Below are 25,599 nucleotides of genomic sequence, written 5' to 3'. Positions count from 1 at the left end.
GGCCCGGCCGAGCCGGGAGGCGGAGCGGAAGCGGAGTGTGAGCGGCGAGAAGTGTAGGATCTCCACCAGCTGGAAACCAACCTCGTTCCTGATTCCCAGTCGCGTCTTTTCTCCATCTCAACCTAGAGGCTGCTTCACCAGCACGGGACGCAGCTGACGCCCTCTAATCGGCTTTCGCTGCACAGCCCCAGAGCCCCTTGGCGGCGGCGACAGTGACGAGAACCCCACAGACAAGGTAATGGGGAGAAGGCACCAGAGGAGCGGGGGCTGGGGACGTCCCAGCCTGCCCGCCCAAGCCACTCGCGGAACCTCTCCGGCCGGCGGCCACCTCTCCTCCGCCGCGCCCCGCCCCCCCGCTGCACCCGGACTGCCTCTGTCGGGCGTCCGCAGAGACCCGACTTGGGGACCGGCCGGCCGGGCGGCTCTTTGTCCCTGCCCCTCTGGGTCTGACCGCCGGGCCGGTGGGCTGCAGGCGGAGAACTGAGCGGGGCCCTGGCTGCGTGGTTAGAGCGAGCGGGCTGAGTCCTGGCCGCTGGCGCGGGACCGAGGGACCTGAGCTGCAGGGACGGGGTGCCGCTGCTGAGCTGCAGCCGCACTCACTTCTTATGTTTTTGACAGCTCAGCTCTGTTCTACTTTGTGGAGGTGAGAAACGTCCAAACCTGTAAGAATTTTTTTAGTTTATTTGAGCCAAACTGATGATAATTGTGGGGGAGCAACATCTCAATGGATTGAGAAAATGCTCCAGGAGATGGCAGTTTTACCACTTATTTTATACACCAGAATCACAGGGGAAGACGTGAGGGGGTTACATGAAATCCACTGGTGATAGATTAGGAAGGTGGGAGAAAGCAAAGCAGGGAAATCTCTTAAGACTGGATAAAAAGTAAAACGGATAGACGTACTTCATACTTTAAAATATTATTTATTTATTTATTTTTAAAATTTTTTAAGAGAGAGGGAGAGAGAAACATCTCTGGGTTGTTCCACTTATCTGTGCATTCATTGGTTGATTCTTGTTTGTGCCCTGACCCAGGATTGAACCTGCACCCTCGGTGTGTTGGGATGAAGCTCTAACCAACTGAGCTACCCGGCCAGGGCAGACACATACTTCTTTCACATTGGTGGGTATAGGATAGTTAACAGGTAACAACACAACGAGAGGTTATGATCTGGTGCAGAGATTGTGCCCTGAAGGGCCTGGAAAAAGGAAGTTCTCCTGAGTTTCAAAGGTGTGTTATTGTAGATGCAGAAAGACAATAGACAGGCTCAGTAAAGGTAAGGCCCTTTGCCAGGGAAGATACAAATGTAGGATAGGACTACCTGCCACGACTCGATTTTAGTTAGGAAATTTAATTTCAGGCCATCCTGTGAGGTTACTTTAGGTCCCAGAGTTTGTAAGGCCCACCCTGCAGGCCTTCCCTGAGCTTGGCAGGTTTAGTCTGTGGCCCCTTTTTTGTCCACAACTTTGAGAGGGTCAAATGCCCCCTCTTTACTCCCTCCTCAAAACTCAGCTCCTGGGTGAGTATGAACTCAGACGGCTTATACTCTTGCGAGCGAGCAGTGTTAAGTGTGGCTCAGCTAGCCTGGGTTCCCATCCTGATCAAATCACTGCCTGGCTTTGTGACCTTGGTTAAACAGGCTATAAATCGGAGTTTTCTCATCCATCAGATAGAGATAGAGTACACACCTTTAAATTGTTAGAATAACAAGAAGTGTGCTTACACTGTCACTCATTCTTTATTTGACGACAAATCTTTTGCACAGGATGCTTTCATTAGCTAGACTGAAATAGCCTCTGGATTTGTGAGTTTTGTGTTTAATCATCATCACCCTAGGTTGTGCGTTCTTCACTTTATGCCTCGTTCACCTTAAACCTAAGCAAAGAATTTTTGAAAAATATGCTGTCTTCGTATTTTCTGCTGTTCTAAGATGTTCTTAGGAAATTGATGATGCTGCAGGACTCGCTCACCTCCCTCCCCCCAGCTCTGTCCTTTGCGGGATCCTCAGAGGAGCTGCAGTGTTTTGGCAGCGAAAGCATCTAGGTGTTCTGCCGTCCTGCCAGGGGCCTCACCATCTTTCCACCACGAATTAACATTTTCCTGCCTCTTTCTACTCTTTCCCACTGGTTAGTAATTTCCTCCCTTTGGGACTAGTGTTTCCAAGTTGCAGTTTTTGCTCTCAGGATACGTTGTAATAAATTTTATGAGGAGATGACTTGAAACATTTCACTTTAGCGCTTTTTTAGTTTCAGTTCTTGCACGGTTTTCTCCTGAATTTCACCAATGTTGGTGATGAGTTTTTCTTCAAAGAATTCATTATGGTCCTTTGCTGAAAGATTGTTTTTCATTTAAAGTGTCTGTTTTGTACTGTGTTGAATTCAAACATTACTGTGCAGTGTGTGAAGTAACGCGTCCTGAGCGACGCTGTGTTTGAATGTACAGTGAGTGGGGCAAGGCCAGTGGGGCCTGATGAATGTTCTGTGTGATGTCTTTAGTGACAGATGTAGTTAAAATTTTTTTTCAGAAGAAAAGGAGAACTCTAATGAATGTATTTCATAATGATAACAGAGAGCCAGAGAATAAATAAGTGGAAAATTTATTTAAATTGCGGGAGATGTCATATGTACATAAGGATTTCTGATTCACTTAAGAACGTGTGGCAAAAATACTTGTTTTGAAAAAAACGTTTCTAGCCCTGGCTGGTGTAGCTCAGTGGATTGAGCACGGGCTGCGAACCAAAGCATTGCAGGTTCGATTCCCATTCAGGGTACATGCCTGGGTTGTAGGCCACGGCCTCCAGCAACCGCACATTGATTTTTCTCTCTCTCTCTCTTTCTCCCTCCCTTCCCTCTCTAAAAATAAATAAATAAAATCTTAAAAAAAAAAGGAAAAAATGTTTCTAGGTTGGTGTTATTTAGTGTAGTATATAGGACAGTGGATAATGACTATGGAAATAGAAGACCGTGGTGTTGTCCCAGTGCTGTCATTATCTGTGCGACCTTAGGTCCCTTTGTGGTCCTCTGTTTCCCCCTCTCTGAAATCATGACTTGGTCTGATTCCAAGGACTCTTCTACCTCAGACTTTCAATGATCAGGAGTTTTAGACATGCTTTTTAATGTGGGAAAAATGGACGTACACCCTTTTAGTCATTTATTTGTGTTTTAGTGTATATTCCCACGTAGAGGAAGAAGATGCAGGTGAAAGATCTAGAAAGGTGTCACAAACAAGGATCTCTCTGACCCCAAGGATCACTGCTCTGATGGACTGTCTTTCTTTTTCGGGAGCTGCGCGTGCTGCCTCTGCGTTGTTGACATGCTTAGTTTTCTTCCCTGCTGTATCTGTCTTTTTTCTTTTACTCATAGCCGCTGTTTACCTATCTACCTGCTTCTTTATCACTCTGGTTTGTCAATCCCCTAATCTGATGTCATTGTTTCTTTTTGTGAATTCTTTCCTTTTTTGCTCCTACCTTCAACATCCTGGTTTTCTTAAGGGCCTCTTTTTGTCCAAGGCCTCAGGCAAAGGAGCCCAGTGCTTGCTAGTTAGCTGTAGAAGGGGGTGTGGGCACAAAATACCATTGGCTGAGGCTTTGACGGAACTATCTAGTGCAGCATAATATTTTTTAAAGGTTTTTAAATCTTTATTTTTTAAAAACATTTTATTTATTTACTTTTAGAGAGAGGGGAAGGGAGGGAGAAAGAAAGGGGGAAAAACATCACTGTGTGAGAGAAATATCAATTGGTTGCCTCTCGAATGTGTGCCCTGGGGACTGGCCTGCAACCCAAGCATGTGCCCTGACTGGGAATCGAACCAGGAACCTCTCAGTTTGCAGGCTGCCACTCCATCCACTGAGCCACATCAGCCAGGGCTAGTACTGCATAATATATTTTAGACTAAACTTTTACTGTGGCGTAATGATTGTTTCCCTTTTGCTTTCACATTTTAACCCTGACTTGACACATTTTTTTCTTTGTACTTTTCAGTGCTGTAGTCTTCTCTTCCCTCTCTAAATATGCTATCTAACAGTGACCTAATATCTGTAGGTATGATATTTCTGTATCTCAGCTGGAATTTAAGGGTAGTTTCTCCCAAGACAATTCACAGTTTAAATCTTACACAGAATTAGAAGTGAATGACTGTGTCCTATGTTAACTTTTCCCCCTCAGATATTGGCCTTAGGCAATATTATGTGGAGAAAGTATTTTAGGAATGGGCCATTTCCCCTGAAATTACATTCCAAAGTCAAATCTGTGGAGGACTTGTTTCTGAGTCTTTTTTTGGAGAGAATTCTCTGAACCTCTGAGCTCTGGTGAACATACTGTGTCCTTTTTCTAATAAATAGCTGCCTCTCTAGCTGTGAATTCCTTAGGAGACTGACTGGTAGGCAGTGATTCCTGTAGTACCGTTGGCTGAGCGAGAGTGAGAGAGAGAGAGAGAGAGCGAGCGAGCTGGGCCCCTTGCCTTACAGATTTTTAAAGGCAGGAATTTCAGAGGAGGATCTCAGAAGAATGTTCATCAGCTTTCCAGGTGTGTCCTTTCAGGGTCGTGGTCTCTACTGATTGCTCCTCACTAGGGCAGGGGGTCAGTGGTCATTGCAGCCGATTCTGATACGACTGGTTTTGCTGCTTTTCTGGGCCGGGAGCTGAAACACAACTGAGGTCTAGATGTTATCTCTAGTTTGACCAGATATCTGTCTCTGTGGTCAACAGGCGTGTGGCTTTCTTCCTAAGATGACTTGGTGTGATCAGACCCGCATTGTCCTGAGGACTTAGCGCTTCAGGGAGTGGACACGCAAAGGCTTGTGTGGGAGTCACATGAAACTGTTCTCCAGCCCCCTTGTTCATCCACTGAGGGGAGCCTTCCGCATGACTAGCGACACCCCTGGGGAGGAAGGGTCAGTGGAAAGGTCTGAACCACATGGCCAGTGATGTGAAAGGTCAAGGGGGTCTAAAACCACAAGATCAGTGCTATGCTAGGGGAAGAAATGTCATCCTGGGGGCGAAGTCCTACCCTATAGTTGTCCATTGCTAGGCAGCTGGGGCTTGCAGCCCGGGTTACCTTCTGTACCTGGCCTGTGGTTCCTGCTCAGCCCGTGTCTGTGTAACTGCCTACTATATCACCTGTGTAGGTGGAATCATACAATATTTGTCCTTTTGTGTCTGGCTTATTTAATTTAACTTAGTATAATGTCTTTAAGATTCATCTATGTTGCAGCTTGTATCAGAATTTTATTCTGTTTAAGGCTGAATAGTAACCCATTATATATATATATATCTCACATTTTGTTTATCTGTTCACCTGTTGATGGACACTTGGGTCATTTTCACCTTTGGCTATTATGCATAATGCTGCAGTGACCATGGGTGTACAAGTGTCTCTTTTGATTCCCTGCCTTCAATCCTTTTATGGTTTTACCCAGAAGTAAAATTGCTGGATCATATCATACAATTCTGTGGTTAATGTTGAGGAACTGCCATACTGTTTTTCACAGGGGCTGTGCACTAGAGGTTCATTTCTACTAGCAGGGCACTAGAGTTTCAGTTTCTCCATGTGCATACTGACATGTGTATTTTTGACAGTAGCTTGTAGGTGAGGAACAAACTTTCCTTTACCTTCGAGGTTCTTCTGTCTGGTCTTAATAGTGAAATAGAAATGAGATAGATTAGCCAGAGAAAATAAGCAAATTGAATCCGTAGATTTGTCAGGGAACCCCACATACAACAGAGTCAAAGACCCCACATGCAGGTGAGGTGCAGAGCTAGAAATGGAGCGTGGGCATATAAGACTTCCTGAGCTGGGGATGAGATAAGGTGCTTTGGGGACTCTAAAGGGTCATTGCAGGATGTTAATAAGAGCAGATGCTTAGTAAATAGAAGTTAGTCCTGCTGTATAGTTAACCTCTTATTCTGGGTAAGGCCCCTAATTCAGGTTTTTCTAGAGAGGGGCAGAAGTTTCTCTTGTGCCTGAAGCTAAAACTGCCCTTAACTCAAAACGAGTCTGTATAGGCCTGTCCAAAAGGCATCTAGCCACGAAATATGAAAATTGGAGACATTTATTGAAGAAGATACAAGATTCAAGAAACTTTGTACATAGGACAATGACACCTCAGTCCCCTTTGGTAGGTACCCTGGGACCTCACACAGTTCTGCCAATCTGCACCATCGTATTTTCCAGAATCTCATTGACGGTCTGAAATCTCTTCCCTTTCAAAGGTGATTTTAATTTTGGGAAAAGCCAGAGAAATCGCAGGGTGCCAAATCTGGACTGTAGGGGGGCTGAGTTGCCTCAGTGATTTGATGTTTTGCCAAACTCTGCGCCATATGTGATGCATGGGCAGGTATGTTGTCGTGATGAAGCTGCCAGTCACCAGTTGCCTGTAGCTGCTGCCTTCTGAAGCATCTGATTAGTTTCTGTGGAGGAGTGTTCAGGCTTAATGCAAAATTTGATGCAGATTCATTGCTTTACTTGCTCAGTTATTTGGAATGCGTTGGCCACACAGTACACATGCTCACTCAATGGCCTCTACTGCCCCCACTGACTAGTACAGTGAAGTTGTTGTTCTTCCGCATGCGCATTCCAGTCCACTCTCCTTGGCTGCCAGGTTACATCGATTTCCCGAAAACCATTCTCATTGTATCAACAACGGTTGGACTTTTTTCCAGACAGACCTTGTATATCTTACAGAGTCATATCTTGGGGTGACTCATTCTGAACCCCCACAAGCTATAAGAAAAAAACTGTTCCCTCTACCTTCTTAAATTCGATGTCAGGGCTCTGCAGATTAAACTGAGGAAAGACAGATTTGCTAAAGAAAAAGGTTTATTTCATATGCAAATAGAGAGAATCACAGAAGTGAAAACTTTTAAGCAGTTAGACCAGAGACCTTATATACCGTTTAAACAAAGAATTGTGGAGATGTGACAAGACAAAGGAAAAGGAGTTTGAGTTCCTTGTGGCACTAAATTATGGGGAGGTAAATGTCAGAGGGAAACCAATGGAAAATAAAGGTTGTTTTAGTAAGGTGTGTTGCTATACATTCCTCCTTGTCTCCTGTGATAAGAATGTTCTCACCTTTCTCACAGGAAATTCAGGTCTTACTTTTAGGTAAAAAGCGGGAGGGCAGGGAGCCCTTCCTGCATCTGCTGTTTATTACTATCCTCAGCTCAAAATAATCTTTATACCAAAATGGCATATTTTGGGGGTGGCATACTGTATGCCCTTCATAGTCATCCCTAATGGATGGTTTTAATTTGTATTTCCCTAATGGTTAGTGATTTGAGCATCTTTTCACGTGTTTACTGATCATTTTCATATCTCCTTTGAGAAATGTTCAAATTGTTACTCTTCACACCATGACTTCTGTTTTTGGAAGAACATTTTATCTGTAGTGAGGACAGTGGCTTATAGTGGGATTAGAGAGAAATTTGGGAAACTACTTACAAAGCAGCTGCAGGAATCCTTGTGGAGATGATGGTACTTGGACCACACACTGTTACTCTTCTTCAGCTCTAGTACTCTCCAAGATACTTTAAGTGTGTCTTCTCTGTAATTCTTCTACCTTTGGGCCACACGGGCTGTAATTTCTTTTGTAAATTGTGCAGTCGGGTGAGAACTTTCCCCTGGGAATCCTAAAAATACTCAGGAATCTATTTGGGTCAACATTAATAATAATGATAATGGTTTAGTAATAAAAATGATGATTTTACTTTTTGCCTTTAAAAACTCTTCAGTTGTTAGTTATGACAGATTGGAAGTTATATTTTTTTAAGTGAGCAGTAGACAATATAGTGGCCTAGAAGTTAGGATTAAAAAATGTTGAGATTGTAGACTATTTGGTGGAGGAAGGACTCTAATAAGTTCTATGCTAGATGGTAGCCGTAAGTCTTCAGCTACATTATAGGCCTTTTACTAAACATTTCTGATTATTGTTTCCATCCTGATCTAGGTGGCCTCCTGGGAGCTGGACCAGTACTTGAAACATAAAGAAAAATTGGGGAGCTTCAAAGTATTAGTTCCTCTGTCATTCGAAACTTTGAATATTGTATGAACATTGAACCCTTTCTTTTCTAAAGGTTGAGTCTTAGAATTATTTATCTTTAAATATACCAGTGTAAATCATCTTAAGTTGCTGAAGAATGTATAATTTCTTGTCTTCTTTTTTTCCTGTATGAAATCACAGAAATTCTTCTCCGAGAACAGGACAGTGTATTCCTGTCGATCCCAGGGACTAAAGTGGTACCAGTGGATGGTGCTTTCTCTTTGTTCCACCTCCACCCCTGCCATCCACCTGGGCAGGAGTGACTTGGGTTCCAGCATAGGTCACCTGTTTTCTCTTCCCCTTACCCCTCCCCCTTCAAGGTCATTGTAGGTAGGTCCAAGTAGGAATCTTATGGCATACCTGATGAACAGACGTGTAATTTTGACTTTAATGGCCCTACCTGTAGCTGTCATTGCTGCTTCATGAAGAAATTTGAGATTTAAACAGTGGTTCCCAAACTTTGCTGCACATTGGGTTAATGTAGGGCTCTTTAAAAAGTACTGATGCTTGGCTCCCACCTCCAGACATTCTAACTTAATTGATATGGTGTGTGACCCGGCATTGGGATTTTTCAAAAAACTTTTCTAGGTGATTTTAAAGTGAAACATTTGCTCAGATGAGACCAAAGGCTGAATGGTATCTTTGCAGGAATCTTGGTCGTCTCTGCTGAGCTTGCTTGGAATTGCTCGTTTAAATGAACCCTTGGTTGTAATCCTCACGGGCCTTAGTCCTACTCCGACATTTGTGAGGTGTCAGCTGGCTCCTCGCAATCTTTTTAATTTGGAGAAGGCTCCAGGGTATGCTTTCTTCTTGGTAGCGCCCTGCCCTCTTTATTCTTTGGTGTCCTTTTGTAGTTTCCTAGTGTGGAGTGGGATTAACTACTCCCAGTTTCTCACCTCTTTGCTGTTCCTTAGGACAGACCCTTTCCACACTAAACGTTTTACTCCTTCCCTGGCTGGTATGGCTCACTGGATTGAGCCCTGGTCTATCAACTGAAAGGTCACCAGTTTGGTTAATGCCTGGGTTGGGGGCCAGGTCCTCAGTGGGGGACGTGCAGGATGCAGGAGGCAGCAGATCAGTGTTTCTCTCATTGAGCAACAACCTTTGTGCCCAAATGTCGTCTTGAAAGAAAGGGTTTATTGGGACATAGGCTAGCCAGAAAAAGGACGGGGTCCTGGGACGTGCAATCTAAACCACCAGAGGCAGGGCTAGATGGAGAAGACAGGTATGTCCAGTGTCCCCACATTGATGGGGCTGTTTTATACAATGGGCTTGGAGAAAAAAGATGTAAGTTATTTTGGAAGAGTATACATTGGCCATAGATTTGGGGAGGGGGAAGTGAACCAGAGAAAGTTCAGGGATGGTCTTCAAGGATGCAGTATTTGATGCTTCTGGATTGGCTGTGGGCAAAGTCTGAGTCAGGGAATGTTCATGAGGAAGCAGGATGTGGTAGCAGCTCGTGGTCCTGTATTCCTTTGAGATGGGAACTGAAATAGCCTGGAAGTTGATTCAGAGTTTCCATGTAGATCCAGGAATGTGAGCACTCTTTTGTTGTTTTGTAGCATCCACCCCCGCCCCCCCCCCCCACTGTTGACTGATTAACCTCCCTTCTCACTTCCTCCCCTTGGCCTACTGTAATTTAATTTAGGACATTAGGACATCTCAGAAATTTTCTCTTGTCTTTTTATTGCTGTAAAAGAGGCGTGGTGGCCTTTTCCTTCCCTTAGGTAGAGCTGCTTTGACTTTCTGTCCTAATAATAGTATGGCCTGTTGTAGAAAAGTGCACTTGAAGTTGGATGGGGTGGGGCGGAGCCTTAGGTAATCATCTTGAGGGGCATAACCTGTGTGAACCAGGTTGACATGTGAACCAGGTTGATGAGTCTTGGATATGGTATCACTGCTCTGTGGCTCTGTGTGGAGGGCTCAGCAAGGGGACAGTGCCACTGCCTGTCCTCTGTAGTTTTGTCTGGGAGGAAGCTGTTCCCCAGCTTTCACCCCGAGGCCAGACACTTCAGTTTCTCCCCATATGCCACTGGTGCCCTTCCAGCTGCTGTCCTGGTGCTGGAGTCCAGAGAGAGTGAGTCTGCATAAGTCCTAAGTCCATTGCAGGCCCTTGAAGAGGAGACTGGGAATCCTGCAGTTTCTTCTGCCCCCCACCTCCCCACCAGTTTTTACAGAGAGAAGGTATGGGGACTTATTTTCTTGACACTGGAACCCTGGGTTCTGGGGTCTGGTATGGGGCTGGGATCCCTAGCTCCCGAGGTATTCCTCCTGATTTTTACCTACCGTGTGTAGGTGCGGGACTGTTTGTTCCCTGTCTCTGCCCCTCCTACCTGTCAGGATGAATGTGACTTCCTTAATTTCTTCGTTGTCAGACTTCCATACAGCTTGGTTTTCTGACGATTCTGGGTGATAGTTGTTTTGTAGTTTAGTTGTAATTTTTGCTGTGGCTGTGAGAGGAGGTGAGCCATATTTACCTATGCCTCTGTCTTGACTAGAAGTCTTGTTTTTTAAAATTAAGTTATTGGGATAACATTGGTTAATAACTTATGTAAGTTGGAAGTGTACAACTCTGTAATACATCATCTGTATATTGCATTACATACTTACCACCCAAAGTCTGGTTTCCTTCTTTCACCATATATTTGAACGCCTTTACCCTCTTCATTCTTTCCCCACCCCTTGAATAGTTTTCCTCACTGGATACTCTGGTGATTCATACATGTTATTATTCTCCATGTCTTTCTCCATGTCATGTTTGTCTTCACCTTTCTCTTTGAAAAATTGAAGTGTAACCTTTTCATTGTTTACTTAAATCATAAAAATACATACTTGCATTATTTAAAATTTAGAATTGTAAATTTGAAAACATAAAACAATTTTGTTACCTGTTTTAACACAAATCTATTTGAATACTCTTCATTATGTCTGGCATAAACTTAGATGTGTAAACTTAGAAATTATAATGTATTTCAAAATAGTTCGGATGCTTATCTCATTGCCACTAGTAATATTTTCTAGTGACATTTTCAATGATTGGCACACTTATCTTATTTACATGTATTATTTTTTTAGTTAGGCATTTTGATTTTTCAGTTGCTTTTACTTTTCCTCATTTCTAACTTTCATTTTGACATCTACTTTTTTTTTAAAGGAGGTAGAGGAGGGGGAATAGCTTTTAGACATTTAGATTGGTGACTGAATAGACTGAGATCTTCTATAAATCTTATATTCATAATTTTAGTTACAAATGGCAAGAAGTCATTCAAAGAATTTTGTGAATGTGGTGGCATTTGTTAAATGTATTTTCCAAAAATTAACATTTATTTCTATTTAAAAACTTGAAGAGCTGTGTAAATGAAACTGATAAAATATGTGCAAGTTTGCCAAGTGGTGGAGAACATTGGCAAAAAAGTTGATATAGTTTCAAATCAAAACCATCTACAGAATCTCTTCTTAAATCTAACATTGTCTGTTCTGTTACTGAGATAGGTTTTGACTAATGGCCTTTTTTGTTTTCTATTTTAGAGTTAATTGAGAGTTGGAGGCCGCCTTGCTGAAGATGAAGAGTATGCCATATTAGTGGAGGAGGAATTTTTTTTTTTTTTTTTTTTTGCTTCAGAAGTCTTGGCTGACTGGTGGCTTGTCTCTGGTGGTTACCACTTTCTAGCTGAGTCTGCTTGCTTCATGAGACATGATTTTTACAATCTCAAGAAAAAATATGTCCCAGAAGTTGAGTTTACTGTTGCTTATATTTGGACTTATTTGGGGACTGATGTTACTCCACTATACTTTTCAACAACCAAGACATCAAAGCAGTGTCAAGTTACGTGAACAAATACTAGATTTAAGCAAAAGGTATGTTAAAGCTCTAGCAGAGGAAAATAAGAACACAATGGATGTCGAGAATGGAGCTTCGATGGCAGGATATGGTAAGATAACTGTAGAATATTTCCAGTTTTCCCCTCTTTAACCTGTCCCCCTTTAAAGATGGCCATGGGAAAAGAAAAAAAGGTAGTCATGGAAATCTAACTCTTTACTTCATGCTGAGGTCTTTGCAAAGTCATTTTTTCTTGACTTTTTATCATGAAAAGTTCAAGTGTACTGAAAAATAGAAATAATATAATAAACATCCATACATCTATCACTTTGATTTAACAGTTATTAACATTTTACAATATTTGTTTTATCTAATTTTTGAATAATATTTAAATTATAGAAATAGTGATGACTTTTCATTGCTAGATATTTCCATATGTATCTTTTTTATTTTAATTTTAATTTTTATTTTAAAGAGAGGGGAAGTGGGGGGAGAAAGAGAGGGAAACATTGCTTGCCTACCTTCTGTACATACCCCAATCAAAGACCAAACCTGCAACCCAGGCATGTGCCCTGACTGAGAATCGAACCAGAGACCTTTTGGTTTGCGGGATGGTGCCCAACCAAGCCACACTAGCTGGGGCTCCATACTTATATCTTAAAAATTATCTTTTTCTACCTAATTACAATATAATCATCATACTTAATTCATATTTACATTTTCCCAATTATCCTAATACAGACCATTAGTTGTATAACATCTGTTGATTCCTTCAAGACAGCATTTGCCTACAACTCCAGTGTTGCTTATTACCATTCTCCCTTTCACATCCCAGTTTCCATCTGTGTTGTACATCCTTTGTGCATGCCAGTTGTCTCTTGCTTTTAAGACTTAAAAAAAGAAAGAGAGGAGTTTGAACACTTTGTGTTCTCTATGTTTTTTAATTTTTATTTATTTTTAAAAGATTTCATTTATTTATTTTTAGAATGGGGGAAAAGAGGGAGAGAAACATCATTGTGCTAGAAACATCGATTGGTTTCCTCCCTCATGCCCCCAACTGGGGACCTGGCCAGTAACCCTGTAATGTGCCCCCACCAGGAATCAACCAGTGACCTTTCAGTTTGAGAGACGACGCCCACCCACTGATCTGTGCCAATCAGGACTCAGTGTTTTTTTAAAGTTATATGTGTATGTATTTAAAGAATCAAAATGTGTTATGATTCTTATACTAAAAAGTTCTTCCAGCCCCTAGTGCTTCTAAAATTTCCCATTTTTCAGACCTGCCATTTTAAATTATTTAATATGATTTTTTTGGTGATTACCTCTAACCTCTAAATAACGTGCTCTTTGAGCTCCTTTTTGATTTTTCAATTACAGGTGTTACTTGTTAACTTCCCACCATGCAAGATAAGGTTCAGCTTTCTTTCTTACCCAGAATTGCATCCTACCTACGCTAGGCAGCTTTCATACGCACATGTCCTCCTTGTTCTGTTATTTTCACATCAAAATTTTGGTTAGAAAAGTGTTCAGTGTTTGCATTAATATGGCTGTGTAACTGGTATGCATTACTGAGCCATGTAGTACATTATATCACTTTTCCTTTCCTCTGCTACCTCATTTATTTTCCCTTCTAGAATTAATAAGCATTGATTTTTGTTTCTTTATCTAGTTTTCTACTCCAACACCCCCACAATTATTTCAGTTTCCTGCAGTATATTCAGACACATTAGGCATTTTATCCCTTTCTCATTTTGAAGAAGACTTTCTTAAGTCTTTTGATCTGCTCTGATCTGGACTGTTTCCTCTTTGGGTTTGTAGTTATGAATTGTTCTAGGATCTCATTCCACCATCATCCCTCCCATTCCCTTTTCCTCTCTGGTGTTAGATGGCGTCTTTCCTAGAATCCTGTGGGTTTTTCTTTATTGCTATGCCCTGTTTTCACTCTTGGTTACCAGATTCTCTGGTAGGTTTCTCAGAAAGGTGCAATGGCAGTCAAAGTATTGAGCCCTTGCGTATCTGAAAAGTGTCCCTTCCCCCATACTCTCGTGCTTAATTGGAAGTTTGAGTATAGAATCCTGGTCTGGAAATAGTTTTCCTTTGGATTTTAAAAGCTTTGTTCTCTCCCGCCCCCACACCCCTTTTTAGCTTCCTGTGTTCTTTTTGAGAATCTAATGGTATTGTGATTCTTTACCCTTTACATATGACGTATTTTTTGGAAGCTTGTGAGGTCTTTGTCCCACACTGTTCTGAAATTTCTCCATGCTGTGCCCAGCTGTGGATTACTTTCATACATGTGCTGGGATCTCAGTGGGTACTTTAAATCTTGAAAGTTATGTCCTTCAGTTCTGGGTTATTTTTTCTAAATCATTTATTTGATTTCTTCCTTCCCATTGTGTTCATTCTTTTTGGAATTCTATTACTCAGCATTTGGGCCTTCTAAACTGGTCCTGTAGTTATTCTTTATGTACTCTCCCAGCTTCCAGTGTCTTTGTCTTTTTGCCTTAATTTTGAGGTATTTCTTCAGCTCTATTTTAACTCTCTATGGAGTTTTTTATTTGTCTCTCATATTTTTAATTTCTAAGAGCTATTTTTTTGTTATTTCTTTAAGGTTATCAATGATAACTTTTCTCACATTCTTGTGTTTCTTCCAAATATGTCTGGTGAACCCTAGCTTCTCGAGGCTTTTTTTAAAGATTGAGACACTGAAAGCTTAGGAGGAAATGCTGAGTTGTTGGGTGGCGTGCACTACAGGGTGACCTGGCTGGGACATTTTCTTGGGAGTATTCTTAACATTTGCAGTGACTTCTGATACCAGCCACCGGGAGTAAGGCCACATTTCACAGGTTAAGGGCATAATCCCTCACAATATACTGCCTTCACTTGAGACACCAGTCACAAGGTTGGGTGTCCTCAGGTCATCCTCACTTTTGACCAGCTGGCTAAAAGTTGGAGGGATCCCACCACCCTTTCACATTTGATAATTCTCTAGATCGGCTCCCAGAACTCACTGGAAGCACTGTACATGCAGTTTTATCATAGCAAAGAGAAAACCAGAACCAGCGAAAGGGAAGGATGCATAGGGTGAGGTCTGAGAATGTTCCACATGTAAAATCCCTGCTCTCTCCTCCCCGTAGAATCAGGACATATTAGCCTTCTAACAATATTAAGAATATTGGAAACCAGCGAAGCTCATGTGAACTTTCATGCCCAGAGTTTTTATTATGTTTCTTTTATGGTTGATTGAATTATTAGACATGTAGTTGAACTCAATTTCCAGCCCTTCTCCCCAACACCAAAAAGCCGTAACCCTCTAATCATATGGTTGGTCTTTCTGGCATCGATAGTCCTCATCTTGCACCATCTCATTAGGGCAAACTATCTAGGGGCCCACTCTGAGCCATCTTATTAATATAAACTATCAGGTGTGTGTAGCCAAGGGGATGTAGAGTACAGTATAGGAAATGGAGTAGCCAGAGAACTTACACGCACAACCCGTGGGCATGAACAATGATGGGGGGATTGCTTGAGGAGATAAGGGGGGCTGGCTGGAGGGGACCGAAGGGGGAAAATCAGGACAATGATAATAGCATAATCAGTAGAATATAATTAAAAAAAAATGAACTATGAGGTGTGGTCCCAGGGGCCCACCATAAATAACAAAGACACTCTTATCACTCAGGAAATTCCAAGTACCTTGAGGCTACCTCCCAGGAATCCATGATAAAGGCCAGTTCTTTATATTACCACATCAGCGTCTCTCTTTGTGGGATCTCAAACCTCATTGCGTTCAGGTTTTTCCTCCTGAGCTGGTCAGATTCCCTAGAGGATGCGGGTTGCTCTCCCTCCCACGTGTTCTGGGATCCGAGTGAGAGGAAGAGGCTGGGGGAGGAGGGTAGCCTCAGTACTTACCCTGCAGACTTGCATTACTCCCTCAGTTTGCTGCTGTACTAGCTTCAGGAAGTACATCTGCTCCTAGGCATTTAATTTGTATTTAAAGTTTGATGGGAACATATATAGATCCACTTATGAGATCTAAACAGTGTACTTTGCAGTCTTAAGTAGGGAGGTAATAAAATATTTGTTGAATAACATAATTTATTCAGCACTCAATGGGAGAAGGTAGCCCTATTAAAAAGTACATTTAATTATAAAGTTTATGAGGTTTTTGAAGCCACTCTTAACTAACGGTGCTATTAAAAATGAGAGATAAACTCATTTTTAAGGAAGCATAAAGCTTTACAGTGGAAATTCACTTTGATAATCAGAAGGTGACTTTCAAGTTTTCTTTCTTGTACCGTTAAGCAGAGGTTAGTGGTGGTAAAATATCAGTTTTAATTTGAAAAATAATAAGGAAAAGTTTTTGACTCACAGTATATTAAACATTTGTGTTTTCTTTTTACTAGTTGTTTTGCATTTCACTAGAATTTTGTTCCCTTTTTGTGTATACACATGGTTGTCCTTAGAGTATCTGCTTCTCCACAACAGATTTGAGACCGCTCACATTAAGAATACAAACAACAGTACCTAATGAGGTGTAAGTAAGAGATAAATCAAGATAGAAATACGTGAGTATTGCTGTTTGTGCTGGTCCTGTGCCTGGTTGCCCTCACTTTATTCCTCACCCTTTCTCTGTTCTGTTTTGTATCTCAAGGGAAAGTGATACCAGTAGGAGAGTGTGTATAGTAGATGGCGTTTTGCAGGTTGTCACAACATCTATCTTCTGCCTGGGTTCAGCCAGTTGGAGGCCTTGGCCCAGGTTTGGAAAGTAGGAGGAAGGAAAAGGCTAGGGGTGTTTTCCTCTCTCTCTGCCTCGGGCGATATCTCCTTTGCAGTGCTAGCTTCTGCCAAACCATGTTTCCCACCAGGTATCCTTGGACTTGGGCTCTGGTAATGACATCACTGCTTTCGTCCTCTGTTCCGTAGGCTATCTTTAGTGTACTTAACAGCATTATATCCTCCTTTTGGTTTTTGTGTTCCGTGAAACAATTGTGTACTGTAAAATAGGATAGGTACTATTTTGCTGGTATCTGTGTTCTTACATGCCTTGCTACTTTCTGTCATTCCTTTTCCCGTTCTTTTTTAAACACTTTGATTTCTTCTCTCAGAATAGGAAGCTTAAAACAGAAACAGAGCAACCTTAAAGGGTTTTATCTTCTAAATCTGATCCTCACGTCAATCTCAACCTACGAAGCAAGTGAATCAGACGTTCAGCAGGTGTTCTTTTCAAACATTTGCTGCGTGCCTACTGTGTGATGGAGCAGGATGGATGAGATGTGGTCTCCATCCACTTCCCAGTTGTTCTGGGCGTGGTAGGGAAAGACTTCTTATTGCTAGCACCCTCGGCGATAGGACTTTATGGGGAAGTACTGTGGATATAAACATATAACTTTCATGAAAATACAGTCTCATGGAATGTAAACATAAAATTGTATTGCGAATCTAGAGAGAAGGGGAGGTTTGGGGTATTTAAAAGAATCCCAAGTTCAGGAAACATTACTATGTTCAGGTTTTTCAGTTAACTGATGTTACAGCATGAAGCAAGGTGGTTCAAAATTTCATGGTATTTCGTAATACATATTTTTCTTCAGTGTTATTACTGACACTGTTGCAGCTGTCCCTGTTTTGCCCTCTTTGCCCCCCTCCTCCCAGCCGCCGCTCCCCCTTGTCTCTGACCATCACCACACTGTCCTCTGTGTCCCCAGGTGTGTGTCCACAGGTGATAATACCTTTTCTTTGGCTAATCCCTGCACGTATTTTGTAATGTTTTATGCAAAGAATTGATTTTAGAAAATGTGAAAGGGGATATTTAATGATCATTTAGAATATTGTTAAAGTAAAATTATCATATAGTTGTTTCTCATTAATCCCAAATTTTCCTTTAATTGCTATTCCTAACCTTAACTCTAATCAGTGATGATACTGTGCCTTTATGATTCATGCCACACATCAGCTTGGTGTCAAACTTCCCAGGGCCTTAGCCTCCTTCTATTTTAAAAAGCCGCCCACCCCTGGTCTTTTCTAGGTAGCCTTCTCTGGCCTAGATTACTGCCTCTTCAGATATGCTGCCGGAGGTGACTGGGGAAAAACAGATCTAGTAGTTAGTTCTCTTTCAGTTTTGTTGAAGGGTTTAAAAAATATTTAATTCTCCCCTATTTAGCAGATACTGTTGCAACTCTTGATTGGAAGGTCTTAATAAACTGACCTTTCCCAGGCTTTTATTTTGAAACTTTTGCGTCCACAGAAAATTAGGGATAATTGTATGGTAAACATTATATGTCTTTCTTGTAGACTCACCATTTGCTAAAAAGTTTTCTACATTTTTTTAAATCTTTCCTTCTCTGTGCGAATATATGTGTTTTGGGGGGATAGCATTTGAAAGAAGTTGTATATATCAAGACATTTGATTTCCAAATACTTTTTGTCAAAGGATTTTTCTTGTACTTTTTTTTTTCTTTTACATTCCTTCTAAACTGGAATATGTAATTGCTCATGACAGTTGATGCCAGAAGACAGGCAGACTGCTTGGAAAGTCTCCTTCTTCCGTGGCTGGACTTTCTCCAAATGAAGTTTCCCCCTCAGTTTATATTATATTTTTTGTTTTATTTTATATTTTATTTTTGTTTTAAAAGAGATTTTATTTATTCTTAGAGAGAGGGGAAGGGAGGGAAAAAGAGAAGGAGAGAAACATCAGTGTGTGAGAGCAACATTGATTGGTTGCCCCTCTCACGCATGCCCTGACGGGGATGGGGCTTGCCATCCAGGCATGTGCCCCGACCAGGACTCGAACCAGCAACTTTTTGCTTTGTGGGGCAGTGAGTAACCAGCTGATCTACACCAGTTAGGGATTTTTGTTTTATTTTTTAATAAGTACTTTCTAATCACTTTTTACTCCCACCCACCACTACAACTGTCTCTACCCCTTTCTCTGGCTTTTTTTTAAACCTTTTGATAGGACATATATAACATATATTCACATTTTGGTAAAAGTATATATAACATAAAATTTGCTGTTTTAGCCATTTTTAAGTGTACAGTTTAGTGTCATTAATCACATTCACACTACAGCCATCACTACTGTTTCGAAAACGTGCATCATTTCAAACAGGAAACTATGACCTTTAAGCAATAACTCGCCATTTCCCTTCCCCTGGTCCTTGGTAACCTCTACTCTACTTTCTCTCTGCGCCCTATTTTGCTGTGTATAATGCACACTTTTTTGCCCATTAGGGAAAATTAGGATGCACGTTATACATGCGTCGTACTAATTCTGTATCTATAAAAATGTTAAAAGTGTAACTCTAGCCCTGGCTGGTGTGGCTCAGTGGATTGAGTGCCAGACTGTGAACCAAAGGGCCGCTGGTTCGATTCCCAGTCAGGCCACATGCCTGGGTTGCAGGCCAGGTCCCCAGCTGGGGGCATGCGAGAGGCCACACACTGATGTTTCTTTCCCTCTCTTTCTCCCTCCTTTCCCCTTTCTTTAAAACTAAAGAAATAAAATCTTTAAAAAAAAGTGTAGCTCTAAAAAGCAATAAAGATATCCATATGCAGAATAAATACCCTGGAATAGGACAATTGGTTTTGTTTCTAAATATAAAAAAATAAATAATTGGATTAAAAAATTAAAATGTAGGATTTTTCCCTGAAAGTTTCGGCCAAAAACATGGGTGTGTGTTATGCATGGGAGCGCATTATACATGACAAAGTACAGTATTTGTCTAGATAGTCCATATAAGTGGAATCATACAATATTTGTCCTTTGTCTGGCTTATTCCACTTGGCATAATGTCTTTGAGGTTCATCCATGTTGTAGTATGTATCAGAACACGATTTTTTTATGGCTAAATAATATTCTATATACCACATTTTGTCGATCTCTTCATCTGTTGATGAGCACTCGGGTTGTTTCCACCTTTTGGCTATTGTGAATAATTCTGAAATGAACACTGTTATACAACTATCTATTTAAATTTCTTCCTTCAGTTTTTTTGGGTCGATACCTAGGATTGGAATTGCTGTGTCATGTGGTAATTTTATGTTTAGCTTTTTTGAGGAACGGCCTGACTTTTCCGCAGTGGCTGAACCATTTTATATTCCCACTAATGATGAATGTGTTCCAGTGCTGCTTATTTTCCCTTTCTTTGATTACAGCTGTCTGAAACGGTATCTCAGTGTTGGGCATCTTTTCTTGTGCTTATTGTTCATTTGCATATCTTCTTAGGAGAGGTGTCTATTCCAGTCTTTTTCTCATTTAAAATATTGGGTAGTTTATCTTTTTGTTGTTGAGTTTGGGAGTCCTTTATATGTTGTTGGTAATAAGCCATTGCCAGATATGTAATTTGCAAGTATATGATTTTTGTCACATTATGTAGGTTGTCTTTTTAGTTGCTGCGTAGTCTGTTGAGGTCCCAAAGTTTTAAATTTGGATGAAGCCCAGTTTATTTTTTCTTTCACTAGTGCTTTTTCTAATATCTTAGTAAGAGTACCATCAGTAAATTTATCAGTTGTTGCTAGATAGTTTTTCCCCTGATCACACATTAGGGCTTAGCTGCTTTTTTTTGGTCCAGGATCAACAAAAAAATAACAATACTAGTTGCAACCGATCAAGTACATAATGTGTGCTAGCTGCTTTTGGGAAACCTGAGAAAAGAAGGAAAGGATCATAATTAAGGACCCTAAAGCAAGAAAAGGGTCATAATTTTATTCTTGCTGGTTAGTTCTTATCAAAACCTCTTGACCTCCCAAAGAGATTGGAAGACCTAGCCTTCCCCATCATTTCTGGAAGAAATCTAAGTTAGAACTACTGCTGGTATCTCTGCTGTGTTAATCAGGTTCCTGGCATCTGCCCTGTATCCTAGGCTTCCCCTCGTTTCAGACTGTGGAGGTTCCAGGTTTCTTGTTTCTGTGTTTCATTGAATTTTTTACTTAGCTAACTTTTCACCTTACCTGCTTAGTCCGCAGTCATCTCTACAAATTGCTTAAGAAATTCAAGGTAAATGGATTCCTTACAAGGTACTAACGCTGAGAGTTTTTATATTTTATAACTCTGAAATTTCTTTAAGAAGCTCTATATGTGATGCTGTTTAATTAAAACAATTAGGCATTTTTTGTATTTGTTGTATGAGTGCTTTCTCTAGTTTATTTTCTTTCAGAATACTCATTGTTCACTTTTCCCCTCAAACTTTGAGAACACAAATAAATATTAAGTGCTGTGTCAACATTTAATATGGTTTCTTTTGATTTTCTTCTCCCCTAGCGGATCTAAAAAGAACAATTGCTGTCCTTTTGGATGATATTTTACAACGGTTGGTGAAACTAGAGAACAAAGTCGACTATATTGTTGTGAACGCTTCAGCAGCCAACACTACTAACGGCACTAGTGGGAATCTGGTGCCAGTGACCACAAACAAAAGGATTAACGCTTCAGGCAGCATTAGATAGCAGTTGAAGATCACCTGTGCTGCTACATCCACCGTGGACCATATCCTAGGGCAGAGAAGCTTTTACAACAAAACGCTGGCTAGGATTGCGTTATGCTTTACAATCAGAGCTCTCCACACTTCAAGGAATATGCTGGATTCATGGAACTCAATTCTGTACATAAGTTTTAAAAGTTATTAATAGTTTGCTTTCAGACAAGTCTCTTCCATGCTGTACTATATCCTTAAAGGGAATTTGGAAAAACGTTTGATGTGGTATGCAGGTAGGTGATCTTTGTATAAACCTTTTGTGTTTGAGATTCAAGATGAAATAAAAACATCGAAAGACATGGGTTCATTCTATAAAATATTTATTTAAATATATAACATGTTTTTCAGACGAGTGAAGAATATTGTTATTAAATCATTATTTGTTCTTAATGTATATAACCATTAGACTAATACTGTTAGAAAGTGTGCTGACTTCCAGTACTATATTTTGTTACCCAGATTATGAGCAGAGAAAGGAAGTATCATGTTGAAAATGATGTTTTGAAATCTTGACCCAAAGAATGTCTTCATTTGCACTATCCTTCAGAGTAACTGGAGGTTAATTATTGTATATTTTTAAAAATTACATTTATATGAGTATAATCTTGAAATGGGTAGTAGCCACTGTCTGTAACCTATTCTAAACATTGGGACAATTAAATAACATTTAAATAGTAATCTCTAATCTCATATGTAAGACTTTCTTACATGTATTCTGAAGAATACAAGATATTTTTATGATGAAATTAAAAATAAATATTCATGATTTTTTTCACAGATGTGAATGTTAATTTAAAAGTTTAACCCTTTCAATGTCAGGAAAGCACATTATTTCCATATGTGGATAATTTTGTCTTTATGTTGGTAGGGGAAGGGGGACAGAGATATTTGTGAAATGGGCTCCTAATTCAGCCAGATGTATAGGTGCATAAAGGTGTTTGTACTGCATTAAACTGCTTGGAAAATGTTAACATTGTATTATATAAGCATATCCTGCTTTATGAAATTTTAGATTTGTGTAACAGATACATTAGATGTTTGTTTTATGTAATGGCTACTTAAAAATAAGAACATTTAAGATATAATTTAAATTATAAGATTGACTATCTTTTTAGGAAAACAGTTGATGTATATAGCACAAGAGATCCTAATCTTAATTCTAATATAGAGTGAAGGACACCTTTATTTAAATTTCCCATGTAGCAGATTTAATTGCCATATGGTGCCCTATATTTCATAGTATTTATTCTCTATAATAAATACTTAAGTGCAGCTAGCTTCTAGATTTAGACTATATTGAATTTAGTTTTGGATATTGTTCATTATTATAATATGCTACCACACATAGTAGCAATAATTATAATGTTTTATTAAAATAAGTATGAGAAAATATTATATCATAAAAGGTAGCTTTCCAAACTTTTTCTGTACTCTACCTTTATGTGAAGAAATTAATTACATACCATTGCCAGGTAAGGTTTGGAATAATTGTTGGGTCTTATTAGATGTGGACATTTTTGTTTTTTGTTGTTCTTTTCAGGGATGAAATAAAATATATTATTTGTACTTACAAAGTGTTACAAGTTTTTTCTCTTTATAGTGGTTGTGCATTTAATAAACAGCTAATGATCAAAAAGAATCTTTGAAAATTTTGGGTTTTGTTCCATCAACTCCAGATAACTTTTTCAAACGAGAAAAATGGAGGGTTGTCTTCTTCAGCAGAGGAGAGACCAAGGCCAGAGATTGATGGGATCAAGCCTGAGGATTGTAATTAAAGGTGGTTTCCTAGGTTTTGTATCCTCAAGTTGAAATTTACTGTTGAGGTTTTGTAAGTCATGCCTTAGTATTTATATCTCAGTTCATCTTAATCAGGATATTCATTTTTTGAGAGAGCTAGAGAAAGAGAGGAGAGAAAGAAATGAATATGAAAGTAAGAATAAATACAGAAAAGCAAAATGCAGGGGGAAAAATCCAAAATTTTTCTGCCCAGAGATAACTGCTGTTGACATTTTAGTATGTAAATGTGAATCTCATTTCCCTTGCTGACCCTGTCCATTATTTTCTCATTTCCAGTGAACATACAGCATTCTCCCTGTGGCCACAAAGCCCTAATTTGCTCCTGTGGCCTTGTACCCTCATACCAACTTCATCCTTCCTACTTCTCTTCAGCCATGTTGACCTTCTCTTCCTAGGGCACACCAAACATGTATTTGCATCAGCAGCTTCCAACTTGGTATTTCTCCATTTGTAGTTCTCATTCCCAGATGTCTTCACGGTTCCCACCCTCACATTCAGGACAGATGAAGAACGAAACAGGTGATCATCCCTAGACTTTGTTTTCTGTCACAAGCAGCAGGCCAGAAGCAGTTTGCAGGGCAGTGAAAAGAGAGGGTAAAATGTGCAGTGGGTAATCCGGAACTGCGTGAGAGCTGGGCGGGGAATGGTTGGTGGTCAGACGCGTGCTTAATCAGATCCAGGTTGTCAATTTAGAGCTTTGGCTTAAAATGAATCAGTAATATTAGTGTGTATTTAAGCAAGGAAGTTAAATCAAAGATTTTTTTTAAATTAGTGTTTTTTAGAATTTTCCAATGCCAGCATTTTTCAAACAAGTTTTTCAGAATGAGTTTCAGTCCTCCAGTGAGGCTAGTGGTTCAAGTACAACTTCACGTTGCTTTTATTTATTTTTATTTTTTTGTCAGTCACGTATCCATGCCTCTGGTTCTATTTTGTTCATTAGTCCACATTAAGTGAGATAGTATGGTATTTGTCTTTCTCTTTGCATTGCTTTTAAGTGTTGATTAGCAGCAGCATCATTCGTTTGAATAAAACCATTGTTTTTCATTGAACTTTCTCAGGGGCTTGATTCATCCACATACTCACACTTTAAAAAAGTACCAATTTTTCAGGCAAAGAAATACATCATGGTTCTGAGGAGTCTTTTTAGGTGGGCGGGAGGTGATATGGTAGATATAAGATCACGAAAAGAAGCATTTGGAACCACCAGTGTTTGGGAATTTACACCTAACAGGTTATGTTTAATTTTGATGTAAATGTGTTTTTTTTATTGTTTGCTTGCTTTTCATTTTCATTAGTTTGAAATAGAAAAAATCCCCTTTACTCTTTTCTTCAAATTTGGATTGGGAAGTCTGAAAGCCTTGAGTAATGGCTGAAGCAGGAGGGCACAGAAAGGAGACCTCTGCCAGGTAAGAAAGGGTGTTTCCAGAGTCTGTGCTCTTGGCCACCATGTCTTAACAGCTGTTCTGCTGATCTTGGCTTTAGTAAATTCAAGCACTCCCTTTTCCTCCCATCCTCTTGTCCCTGGGACGCAGCAACTCCTTTGATCCAAGAGAGATGCTTCTCTGTCCACTCCTCACTCTTTGCTCAAAGGCCTGGGTCAGCAGTGTGTGTAGATTCAGCAGAGACATCACACGGTGTGCATTTGGCTCCCTGGTGTGGGTGGTAGCCCACTCACCCCTGCTGAAGGCCCAGGAAGGCTGAGGTTGGGGCGATGGGAGATGAACCAGTTCCTGGGGAGTTTGAAGCACCAGGCCGTGGTATTTGGGAGCTTATGAACCAACCTGCCACAAGTGTCTCACATTCAATCTTGGAAGAAAGGGAAGTTAGGGACCAACTGAGAGTGTATTCTTTAGGGGGAACAGAATCTTTTCAGTCTACCTCAAGGCCATTTTTTGTACTCACTATGGGATTCAGGGCAATATCAACTCATCTATGGCAGTTCTTTGTCACCATAAGATCTAGTACTAAGATTTTATTTGGAAGGTTTAGGTTAGGGACTTTCAGGGACCAAAATATTGCTATCACTGTCCCCTTCCTAGAGGCTAGACAAAATGGGATGCAGGACCACACACACTCTTGGTCTATTTGCTGCTTGTAATCTCTAGGTTTTACAAATGGATCATTTGATGATGTTTTAAAGAAGTCCGAGATTGTCTTAATGGTAACTTATCATGTCTAATTTAAGATGGTTTCTTCGGGTTTTCTAAAATACTAACTGGCAAAGCCTTAAAAACCTCGTCATTTCTCTAAAGCTTGACTGTTGATTCGAGAGCATTTGAAATTGCAGAAGCTCTGGACCCACTTTTCTATTTTGTCTGGGACAGCTTCTGCCCACTGCACATGGCTCGTGCACTGGTCCTCAGACGAATTGACCTCTCCGTGGAGAATCGAGGTGAAAAAATGACATGGAAATCCTTCTTGGTTTGAGCATCGCCCATTCATACTCGCTCATATAATAAAGGGGCAGCTATTTCTTTGGT

General features: G+C 40.4%; 1 protein-coding gene across 1 annotated transcript; it reads left to right on the top strand.

The window, feature by feature from the left end:
* Positions 1-22,892, top strand: CCDC126 (coiled-coil domain containing 126). Its single transcript, XM_045827929.1, has 3 exons — positions 1-235; positions 11,564-11,967; positions 21,109-22,892. The coding sequence occupies exons 2-3, from the start codon at positions 11,730-11,732 to the stop codon at positions 21,291-21,293; spliced, it is 423 nt and encodes a 140-aa protein (XP_045683885.1). The 5' UTR covers positions 1-235; positions 11,564-11,729; the 3' UTR covers positions 21,294-22,892.
* The last annotated feature ends 2,707 nt before the right edge of the window (positions 22,893-25,599 follow it).

Source organism: Phyllostomus hastatus, unplaced genomic scaffold, assembly GCF_019186645.2.
Source record: "Phyllostomus hastatus isolate PE091 unplaced genomic scaffold, TTU_PhHast_1.1 phas_scaffold_78, whole genome shotgun sequence".
NCBI lineage: Eukaryota > Metazoa > Chordata > Mammalia > Chiroptera > Phyllostomidae > Phyllostomus > Phyllostomus hastatus.
This window is presented reverse-complemented; position numbering and strand designations above follow the sequence as displayed.